General features: G+C 42.8%; 1 protein-coding gene across 1 annotated transcript; it reads left to right on the top strand.

Moving 5' to 3' along the window:
* The first annotated feature begins 41 nt into the window (after positions 1-41).
* Positions 42-11640, top strand: LOC143285729 (trypsin-1-like). Its single transcript, XM_076593137.1, has 6 exons — positions 42-196; positions 1323-1524; positions 4888-5006; positions 6064-6195; positions 9823-9983; positions 11322-11640. Exons 1-6 carry the CDS (start codon positions 139-141, stop codon positions 11502-11504), a joined length of 855 nt encoding a protein of 284 aa, XP_076449252.1. The 5' UTR covers positions 42-138; the 3' UTR covers positions 11505-11640.
* The last annotated feature ends 273 nt before the right edge of the window (positions 11641-11913 follow it).

Genomic DNA, 11913 nt, shown 5'->3' with positions numbered 1-11913 from the left:
CTGTGCAAACACCACAAGAGACAATATAACCACCGTGGCTGGGCTGCCCAACATCACAGCGGTGCACCGCTTCTTCAGAACCCATCACCAGTTGTACGGGACTGTGAAACGAGGCGAAGGGAACAGGAAACCTGCAGGATGAAGGCTCTTCTGGTCCTTGTTACATTGGCCGTACTGGTGCTTTCGTCTGTCAAAGGTAGTATTGAGTGGGACGTCTGTCAAAGGTAGTGTTGAGTGAGACGTCTGGCAAAAGTTGTATTGAGTGAGACGTCTGTCAAAGGTAGTATTGAGTGAAACGTCAGTCAAAGGTAGTGTTGAGTGAGACGTCAGTCAAAGGTAGTATTGAGTGGGACGTCTGTCAAAGGTAGTGTTGAGTGAGACGTCTGGCAAAAGTTGTATTGAGTGAGACGTCTGTCAAAGGTAGTATTGAGTGAAACGTCTAGCAATGTTAGTTTTGAGTGAGACGTCTAGCAAAGGTAATATTGAGTGAGACTCCTTGCAAAGGTAGTATTAAGTAATACTGGGTGAGACGTACAGCAAGTATTGATTGAGACGTCCAGCAAACGTAATACTAGGTGAGACGTCCAGCAAAGGTAATATTGAATGAGACGCTTAGCAAAGGTAGTACTGTGTCCACAACAGGGAGGCATCAAGCACCGGGCGGGACCTGTGGTTGGAATGAGGCAATATACTGAGTCTTTTAAAAGAAGAAAAGAACAACAAAAGGAAAGAATAAGGAGAATGACTGGACAATATAAGACAGAGCAGAAGTTACAGAACCACCTGCAACAAGGCATGCAATGAAAAGGGGAAAGCAAATATATGGGCAAGGTGTCTGACTGACCACTACAGTTTTCTTTGCTCTTTCTCCTACAGTTAGTTTTCGTGGCCAAGATATTGATGTTTTACATAATATTTGTCTTTTGATTTGAAGTATTTAGCTTGATGGATATTCTGATGGCAATAAATAATGAAAACAGACGACGACAACAACAATGATCCATACGAAGAAGAGGATGAAACAGGACAAGTCAAATGGCTTACACTGCATGTCTGTTTACCAAGTGACGTTTACCTCATGTCTGTTGACCAAGTGACGTTCACCGCATGTCTGTTGACCAAGTGACGTTCATCTAATGTCTGTCAACCAAGTAACCTTCATTTAGTGTCTGTCGACTAAGTAACGTTCATTTAGAGTCTGTCGGCTAAGTGACGTTAATTTAGTGTCTGTCGACTAAGTGACGTTCATCAAAGTGACGTTTGATTACATGTCATGTTCTGCTTTGATAATCAGGTTTTATTGTCACAATCTCCACTCACAGCACATTACTGCGGAAACAGCCATGAGCTGGATAGCATCAGACGTGCGAGATCACACAGCCGAATTGTTGGAGGCGAGCTGGTCAGTAAGTGTTCTGTTGTGCCCTGGCAAGTGCGTTTGATAATTGGCGACAACCTGTGTGGGGGATCCATCATCAGTGACCGCCACATCCTGACTGCTGCTCACTGCCTTCATGAAATGCAGTAAGAAGTTGTCTTGCAAAGATGTGTTGTAGTAGTAGTAGTAGTAGTAGTAGTAGTAGTAGTAGTAATCTTCAATTTAACGTCTTTCCATTCTAAGTGATATTAGATGAAAAATGAAAATAAAATGAAATGGAATAAGGAGGGGGAGTACGAGGGGGGGGGGGGGGAGCGGGGAAGAAGGGTGTGTGTGGGATATGTGTGTGTGTGTGTGTGTGTGTGTGTGAACGTTAAAAATATACAAGTAAAATGATAGAAAAAGCTAACATCAAACAACTATAACAAATGTTCTATTGGACAGCATATCAAACCTGCAATAGCAGCTAACATATTGAAATTGTCTAAAACACATTTAAGTGAACTTCCCGAAAAGTTTGGTCAAAATGATTTCAAACATTCAATTACTGGGTGTTTGCTAGAGATGGGTTCTCCATTTATGCATTTTAGCCTCTTTGCTGAAACTTTGTCACAAAGGTGTTCAGCTTTATCCGGTTTGACAATGCATTAATCTTATTAAATTACTACACGTATCCGATTGATTGATAGTTTCCAAATTTATAAACATTAGTTATGCTATCACTTGATATTTTACTGGTATATTTTGTTGGTATATTTCTCTGACTTTGCTCCACAATGCTTGTTTTAGTAATCGGTAGCCCTCTTGTACAGATTCAAACATGTTAAGTTCTGTGGTTCCATGTTCGTGTTTGGAACTTTTCTTGCAGCCCTATCAGCCCATTCATCATAGAAAAGACCAAAGTGCAAAATATAGTATGTGTTCCTTTCAAACTAAAAAAAATTATAATCTGACTGATTTCCATTATAATTTTGGACTTGAAGACTTGTTCTTACAATATGATGTTTAAAAAGCACATAACACGGATTTGGAATCAACGCAAAATAAGACTTGTAGAAGGCAAACTGGAAGATGAAGATTATGATTTAGAGCTATAAGAACAGCAATCTGTACAGCTATGAATATTGATTATCACCATATAGTATGAATGTGTGTGTGTGTGTGTGTGTGTGTGTGTGTGTGTGTGTGTGTGTGTGTGTGTGTGATGCCAAGTATTAATGATTTTATTGAGGGTAAAAGAATGAGCTTATACAACTTTTAAAATCCTGCCTTCAGAAAAAAAAGGAAAGTGTGTGTGTGTGGGGAGGAGGGGGGGAGGGGGGAAGGGAGGCGGGTGTGGGGTGCGTTGGTGGTAGAGGTAGAGGTGAATTGGAGGCCTCTTTTATGAATGTTGAAGCACCCAAACTGTCCACAGATGGTTTTGTATCACCGTGTCGAGACATACAATGCACAAAACGGTGTCGACTTCGCAAGAAACACACACACACACACACACACACACACACACGTGTCGTTAGGCTGGCTCTGAAGGCCTGATCAGTGCATTGGCCGCCTCCCCCCCCCCCCCCCCTTCTCCTTTCTGGCATTTTAAAGCGTATGTACTGCAGCGCATATGGACCAGTCAGCACGCTAGAATACATCCTTGAAACAAAAAGTGATGCTGACACGTTGTAAGTTGTATTGATGGGGTCACATGAATTCATACGAAATCATACTGACGTCACAAAAGTTGTATTAATGACGTCACAAAAAGTTGCATTTATGTCGTCACATGAGGTAAAAGTATTGATGATTTTATATAAAGAGTTGTGACAATAACATCACGCTAAAAATCGTATTGATGATGTCATTAAGATGTGTTGATGACGTCACGGACATAATCGTGATATTGATGCCATGTTTGTCTGTGAAGAGTCTTCTCATTCACTCCCCCACCCCACCCGTTTCCAGTTTTTTGTGGGGCCTCTAGCCTCCTATTTCCATCACGCTTTTTGCTTTTTTTTTTTTTTTGCTTTTTTTGTGGGGCTTACAACCCCCATTCTCTCCCACTTTATTTTACTTTCAATTTTTGGTCGAGCCTCCAAACTCTTTTCCTTTGTTTTTTTTTTTGTTTTTGTTTTTTTACTCTCACGCAGCTCATTTCGCCCCATCCCCTGCCCCACCCACACACGGCCACACCCGGGTTCGTCTGTCGCAGTCCCAGCGTCGGCAGTCCACAGGGAACCATCGATGTAGGTCGCCAGGAGGCCACACACCAGTGGAGACCCTGCACTGCTGCTGAGTCACTTCGTTGGTGTTCAGTGGTGCCTGTTCTGATTTAACGTACTTAAAACACCACCTACTAAGCCCCCTACTGACAACAATGTTGGCTTAGTCGCGGAGCCAACCTGAATGAGTGTCTCCCGAGAGTGGAGACCGCCACCACGTCCCTCCAGTGAAAGTCCCCCATGAATCTGCTGACACCGAAGACCTTGCCAGGACTCACCCGTAGCACGGAAGTGGAGGGGTGTCGAAACTGAGGTCACCATGAGAGCAGGACATGTAAGGCTACATAATTTGGAACTTTAAAAAGATATCTGATGGAGGAGGAGGATGACGATGATGATGGCGACGATACTGCTATGGAGGTCCAAATATTTAGGTTCGGGACTACGGGACAAGGCTGCACTCTACGCTTCCTGTCATAATGATATCCCGGCGTTAACCAGGCCCGAGAAATACAGATACTTGCACTGATGGAAAGGAAATTAGAGCAAAACACCCAAAGACGCATAAAGCCCATAGCACACACACTCCTGGGTTAGAGCCGGCCGTGGGCCGAAAAACACACCTCTACCGGGATTAGAACCCACGTCCCTGCAGCCGTCAGTCCGCGACGCTAACCGCTTCGCCACGGCGGCTGGTGGGCCTCCAAACTCTTATTAGTCGTTCGTCTTTTTAACGACAGAACGTTGTGACACCCACATCCGAACCTTTCACGCCCATACATTGATGCATACAGTAGAATGTTAATCTTTATCAGTATCAAGCAGGTTCTACTGCCAGCTTGCCTCAATGTCGGTTTCTGTTGGAATCGTTCAACACGCTACAGCTACTTTTTTGTACACACACACACCCACACACACACACACACACACACACACACACCTATCTATCTATATATCTATCTCGATCATGACGCGGATGATGACGATGCTGTTGTGTGGGTCCATTTAGATTTGAGACTACTTGCCAAGGCTGTACTCTCATAATGTATTCAGGCATCATCCGGAGAGAAAGATACACCTGAAGTGCTGGTCAGGAAATCGGAGTTGTGTTTGTATTTGAAATCTGCATTCTTATCCTGAGTGTGTGAATAGAGGAACAGAACCCAGCCGTTATTTCGGTTGTACTAAAGACTACAACGTGTGTGTGTGTGTGTGTGTGTGTGTGTGTGTGTGCTTGCGTGCGTGCGAGCGTGCGCGCGTGTGTGTGTGTGTGTGTGTGTGTGTGTGGTTTGCCGGTCCTAGGGATGAGCGAATTACCGTGACAGCGGGTGATATTGAAATGTGGGTCGACGAGCTGAATGAAAAAACCTTCGAAGTTGAACACTTCATAATCCATCAGGATTATGATCCAGGGACTTTCGGTAATACGTGAAATTGTGTGTATCTATAAGCCTTTCTGTGTCTCTGTTTGGACTGTCCGTGTATGTAAAGTACAGTCGTGTATTGACCTATTGCTCAGTGGTCTCCCATCTTCTTGTGTAGTGCTCTGTGCATGGACTCTGTGCGCCTAATTATTCCCCTTTGACTGTATTGTATTGTGTGATGCTGCATCGTATTGTGTCGTCTCGTATTGTGTGTGTGGCAGCGAGATACGTGTCTCTTAATTTGCTGGTAACCTTGACTTTTACGTTATGGAAAAAAAAAGAGTGTCAAATGTATGACAGTCAGTCGCGTTCGACAATGACCAGCAGAGGAGGAAACTGCTGTCCCGACAATCTGGGCTAGAATTTTTTTTTTTTTTTTTTTTTTTTTTTTTTGTGGAGAGTATCTTGCCCAAGGTATATCTCCACTCTCTCGGCCAAGAGTGTTTTAGGACAGTCAGTTTTTCGATGGTTCCCAAAGGCCAACTAACTCCCAAGGCTGCAGCACTAAGAGCCAGTGCAATTTTGCCTCCTAGTTTGAGAGTCATTCAACAACCTATCATGATTATAATCATCATGACTGTTGTTAGTCTTTATGTAAGAATACAACTTCCCAGAGCTGCTATGGATGGTGAAATGGTGGCTGGAGCGGCAGAGATATAGAATCGAGGGTCGTTAATGAATGACTAATAGTCATCTGATTGAGAGTTTATAAAGTCTGACAGAGGTTTGGTGTGGAGAACGGAAAGAAATGGTACCGATGAGTACCGAGCTGTATGGATCGCTGTGGTTATTTGTTATTCTCACTGTAAAGTGATGGAGTTGAAGTGTTGCTGCTGCTGCTGTACTTTCCTGCTCTTCTTCAACCCCTCTTCTTCCTCCACCTTCTGCTTCTTCTTCTTCTCTTCCTTTTCTTGCTGCCTTTTCCGCTGCTGCTGCTATTAGTTTTGTTTCGGGTATCCGTTTGGCTATATTAATGATGTGGTTATTGTTCTTGCTCTTGTTGCAGCAATTGATGCTGCTATGAGGTATCCCCTATGTTTTCTTTTCCCAACAGAAAATGACATTGCTCTCATCACACTCGGTGAAAAAATGGATTTCAACAAATGTATCCACCCCATCTGCCTCACTCCAGTTCATACCCCAGCTGGCGAAAAATGCACTGTTTCTGGATGGGGGACTACGTCCTGTGAGTTTTGATGAAGATAACAGCGACAATGACGATCACGACCGCAACACCGAAGACAACAACGACTAAGACAACTATCATACTGATGACGGTGTTGATGGTGATGGTGATGACGACGACGATGGTGATGATGACGACAATACGGACAACGATGGTCATATGATGATGATAATGACGATGTTGATGATGATGATGATGTTGATGCTGCTGCTGGTGCTGCTGCTGCTGATAGTGATAATGATAACCGGAACATCATACAACTTGCATCCAAAACTAACTCCACTAAATCATTTGCACCATGTCTTAATGTTCCCAAAATGGTGTTATGGCTCTCTCTATGGATACCCATTGACATTACTTATGAAGAAGTCAAGTATTGCCTTACTTAAATCACTGAATGGTTGTGATTTTCATATGCTCTATCTGAGCTGAAATTGTAGCAAACTCCGTTTCATGTGATTACTGTGAATGCACCCAGGCATGAAAAGGTTTACACATTTTGTTGCATTTTATCCTTTGAACACCAAATGGAGAACGTTTATAAAAACTGTGGGTTGTAAAATAAGACTCACTTAGGAAGAGGAAGAGCATTTAGTGATCAGAAAAGGAATGGGGGATGGAAGGCTGGTGATGCTTCTGGTCACTCTCTTGTGTTTAGGCCTGCTGGGTGGAGTGTGCCAAGGTGGGCGATTACGTGGAACTCCATGTGTTTTCTGTATGTTCTGTCGAGTTGGTTCTGCCATACAGCTGCAAACTTGGCATGGGTGTGACTGTGGTTGGCGCTGTTGAAGTGTTGACCGATGGGGTAATTATAGTTAAGCCTAACTGATCGCAGGTGTTCTGTAAAGCGGTCATTTAAGGTGCGGCCAGCTTCACCCATATATAATTTGCCTCACAGGGTGCAGGTCAGGACCTCGCCCATTTATGAAAGGGAAAGGGGAACGGTGGAAAAGGGAAAAAAAGGACGTAGAAGTCGCTGAAGTGGCAGAAGACGCAGAACCGGATTAAGTCGTAGAGGACGTAGAAAGTCTGCACAATACACTCGCCTAATTCTTAGTTTGCAACATATGCAGTCGTTAAGACATTCTTTTTTTACTGGACAATCTTTGTACTGGACACATTCTTTTGAATCTCTTTTGAGCCTGGGTCGACGGTCCATTTCGGTGACAATAACAGTCGTGTGTGGTTTTACTCAGAGACCAAAGAAAACACAGGTTCGTTTCGAGAACTCAAGGACTTCATAACCAGACTGACCATTTCAGCTTGTCGACCTTTGCGTTCTTCCCTCGAAGACACTTTTCACAATTTTGAAACTTTTCTAAATCTACCTCGAGAAAACTTTGACAATAGTCTCATGACGCATAGTGCCGTACGATATCTGATGAGAGTCCTGACTAGTAAAATGTCTGCCATAATTTTCCCTGTGACTTATCAAGAGGTGCCTAGCTGTTGCCACACCATGAGCGTTTTAACACTTCTTGTCTTTTTTGTTTTGGAACCACGACCTGACTGTGTCTGCCTTCAAGTCCTCGGTAAAGCCACTGCAGAAGCCCCTTTTTCCACAAAAAACTGTACCGTGCCTTTCTTTCCAGATGGTCTGATTTCAGCCCTGTCAGCAAGAGCAGAATCAGTCTTTTGTGCTGTTTGCAGTTCTGTTCGAGAGGCAGTCTTAATCTGTCCTTGGTCTTCAGACGACGCAATCAGTTTTTCATCCTTATTGTTCTCTTGCCTTGTCTACGCTGGAACACAGATGGTGGGGTCTGCATAGACAGACGACTGATGACAATTGCCCTGCTTATCGATGAGGGGCCGTTTTCAAGAGACCGTCGTGCCTGCGGGTAAATGTGTACCTGTGGGTAATTTCCCTGAGGCAAGGCAAACTGCCGGAGGGTTAGCAATATCCGGTATTCAGGAACACAAGAGCACACCAGCGGGTCTACAACCCGAAGGCAATTTACCCTTACTATCTGCCAAGGGTAACTGCCCACGAAGCAGAGGTAAATATGGCGGATCCTTTTGTGGCATTGTTTCTGAGGGAAGACAGGCGTGCTTTGTGGACAGTACATGTTTTGCGAACTCTCTCGACTATGCTCTGAACTGTGGTGTGGTGAGAAGTAAAACTCGGAGCATGCACAGAAGGGAATCACCGGGATTTATAATTATAGACGATGCTTTAGCTGCCTGAGCGCACCAATACGAAGATAACTTAACCATACCCACGGGTCCCTACCATGTCAAAGGTAACTTGCCAAAAGGCAAAATGAATTTTGTCTTGAATACGGCGCCAGTTGGGTTCCCATGATGTCACAAACAGCATCCTAGAGCACTACAATATGTGCTTTTCCCTGATAGAAGGGCGAGCCCAGGTTAACCAACATGAAACAAATGACAAGGTAAGCTATCTGAATACTGTTAAGCTGGTGACAACTTCCTCTCACGCACAAGCACAAACAACTACCAACATTATACACTCGAGAAAAACCAGCCCAGAATGAATTTAGGTGGTAGCCACACAGCCCCCAAACCAGAAATGCCACACCCACTCGGCAAAGGAAGGTGGATTGAGATCGACCGTGACTACAACACATTCACAGAGGAAGAAGGAGGAGAAGAAGGAGAAGGAGGAGAAGGGAGGAACGCAAGAAGTTTAATGCGAAGGCCACCAGCACATATAAGATAACGATTTGAAGAATTAGGAAAAACCAGATTTAACAGAACTTAAACCTTATTGCTCTGCCACGCAATTTGATTTTAACAGTTTGAATTAAACTTCACATAAGTTCCTCTCTGGAACGGAAAGCATAGTAAATAAACGTGGCAACATCTCTCATTACAGACTTGTCTTCATTTTGTAACAAAAATGGAAATGGCAGAGTGTTACTATTTATATAATGTTTATATATACTTATCTCGTAATTTACCATATACATGAAAATGAACTTCAGTTTCTAGATCATTACAAAAGGGACAGATTTTTGGTGTTGACATATCGTTATATCTTTTATTTACTTTAAGGTCGTTAACGCCTAGACGAAACTTCACCAGAACCACTCTGAATTTTGCTGTTATACTATCTTGCATGTATTTTTCTGGCTGTAATAAATATTCGTATTTGCGGTATTCCTGAAAACGATGACTATTTTCCAACTCTCCGTTCCAGTTTTGTTTATTGCAATTGACCTTTCTCTGAACAATTTTAAGATATATATATATATATATATATATATATATATATACACACACATATATGCACACACTTTTTTTCTCCCACCCCTCCATATATGCATACTTCAGAAAAACACTGCTTTACCTGAAATGCCCAGTTTTGAGATTGTCTTTCTTCGTTCACATTTCTTTCGTATGCTTGCTTTGGTAATGTAGTCGGTGTCATTTTTTGTATTTTAGACCAGTATCTTACTGCACTCAAATAACTATCAATGTAAAGCGGATATCTGCCTGTCTCTCCACACACCATTGTGTTTGGTGTTTTTCCACGGACACCTAAGAAATGTTTACAAGCAAAGAGAGAGAGAGAGAAATTTGAAACTGATAACTGAAAAAAAACCAAGCCCGGAAGGTACAGAAGTCATGACTTTCCCCAAACACACCTGATTCTATATTCTCCAGCTGGAGGCGATATATCTTACAACCTGAAGATGGCACATGTCATTACCACCATTGGCTCCGGATGCAACAGCACATTCGGCATTGAAGATAGTAACTACGTGACTAACCCAGACCTTCAGATCTGTGCCGGTTACCCGTATGGGGGACAGGACTCTTGCCAGGTGAGTGTGTGTGTGTGTGTGTGTGTGTGTGCGGGTGGGTGGGTGGGTGGTTGTGTGCGCGCACACGTGCGCACGTGTGTGTATGTGTGTGTGCGTGCGTGCATGTGCGCGTGTTTGTGTGTGTGTGTGTGTGTGTGTGTGTGTGTGTAGCCGCATGTGTCTGTTCGCTCTCCCTCCTCTCATACTGATTCGTCCTTAAATGTGCAAGTATTTAATAAAGAAACATCCTTCAAGCATTTCAGATACGAATACAACACACACACACACACACACACACACACACACACACACATATATATATATATATGCATCTATATATATGTATTATTATATATATATCTATATATATAAAGACATAGTGTTTTCGTTTATTTATTTATAGTTTGTTCATCTAAGATGATGACATTACATTGAAAATAAAAGATAATATTAATATCATTATCATTATTATTTGGATTATTGTCATAATGAAGATGATGATTGTTATTAGTAATCAAATGATGACTTACGATACTTATGTACTTGTTTCGTAGGCATTGTCACTGTCTTTTACGAGACGAAATTCCATCATAAGAATGACGAGATCCAAAAACACGTGAACACGAGATCGTGTAACATAATGTTTTTACGTCATCATTGGAACTTTGTTATATACAACAACAACAACAACAACAACAAAGTAACCATTTTAAAATAATCTGGAAAAGATAATGGTACCTCTGAAAATCGATGAAAAATTCCCCAGAGCACAAAACAAAGTGTAGGCCCCGGTTGAAGTGTCCTGTAAATTCCAAGGGATGGTAGCCGGTACAATGGTTTACCCCAGAGACACAGCACGACGCATTAGTAGATGTATATTTACAATAAGCTCCCACCGAGGTCACCGCGTTAAGTGGAGACATTGATCCTGAAATCCAGAGTTAAGCTAACACACCGATGACACTGAATACAACAAAATAAAAAACAGAGAAAAGACTGAATATTTGTAGAGCTGTTGATTCCTGTTGCGGTTGCTTACCAGGGGCAGGCCACTCTCTAAAGACATAGCGTTTGTAATGATAACACTAATAACAATGACATTGATATACTCACAAAATAGCATGCGAAAGGGGATTTACATCATACAGACACACGGGTTGATGATGGTGGTGGTTTGTGTGTGGTGGTTTCTGTGTGTGCATGCTTTTATATCTCGTATATCGTTTTATGTTAATTAACATCACATATGTATTAATCTTTTCTGAGATAATGAAGCATTATGTATTCTGTAATCATTAAGAAGAGCGACAGATATTTTCCCCGTTCTCATCTCTGAATGTCTGTAATGAACGCCAACAGGGAGATTCCGGCGGTCCCTTGGTCTGCTGGAACGGGCAAAGAGGACATTTCGTGCAAGCTGGCGTGGTCTCCTACGGCAGGGGATGTGCCTCAGCCAATCTTCCTGGAATCTACACTGATGTGGCCGTCTATCTCGACTGGATTGATGGCTATCTGCAGAGAGTTGGACAGACACTGTTCTGAAGTGTCACCTGCTCCAAGTCCGACTTCTTATACACAGGTCTTCTTCTGATGATCGACATCTTCGATTAAGTTGTACATCATGCAGGTGTCGGAAAAGAAGAATTAAATGAGTATACTTAATAAAATGTTGATTGTGCGTGCGCGCGTGTGCTTGTGTGTATGTATGTGTATGTGTGTGTGTGTGTGTGTGTGTGTGTGCGCGTGCGCGCGCGTCCATACATGCGTGTGTGTGTGTGTGTGTGTGTGTGTGTGTGTGTGTGTGTGTGTGTGCTGTCAAAAACTCGTGTAGCAAGATGTTAAAGGAAAAATACTTCGGGCCAATGTGTATTTGCTGATTAGGCCTACACCTTGCGTTTTGAGTGACGGCATGAAATTTGAATATCCTAACAACTTCTAAGGTGCGACAAGC

This window comes from Babylonia areolata, chromosome 9, assembly GCF_041734735.1.
Source record: "Babylonia areolata isolate BAREFJ2019XMU chromosome 9, ASM4173473v1, whole genome shotgun sequence".
NCBI lineage: Eukaryota > Metazoa > Mollusca > Gastropoda > Neogastropoda > Buccinidae > Babylonia > Babylonia areolata.
This window is presented reverse-complemented; position numbering and strand designations above follow the sequence as displayed.

What these genes read in the sequence shown, in the direction of transcription:
- LOC143285729 (XM_076593137.1), top strand. Translation starts at nt 139, where the DNA reads ATGAAGGCTCTTCTGGTCCTTGTTACATTGGCCGTACTGGTGCTTTCG. An exon ending in GGTGCTTTCGTCTGTCAAAG is followed by an intron (nt 197 to 1,322) that starts GTAGTATTGAGT and finishes CTCCACTCACAG; the next exon opens with CACATTACTGCGGAAACAGC. An exon ending in TGGATGGGGGACTACGTCCT is followed by an intron (nt 6,196 to 9,822) that starts GTGAGTTTTGAT and finishes TATATTCTCCAG; the next exon opens with CTGGAGGCGATATATCTTAC.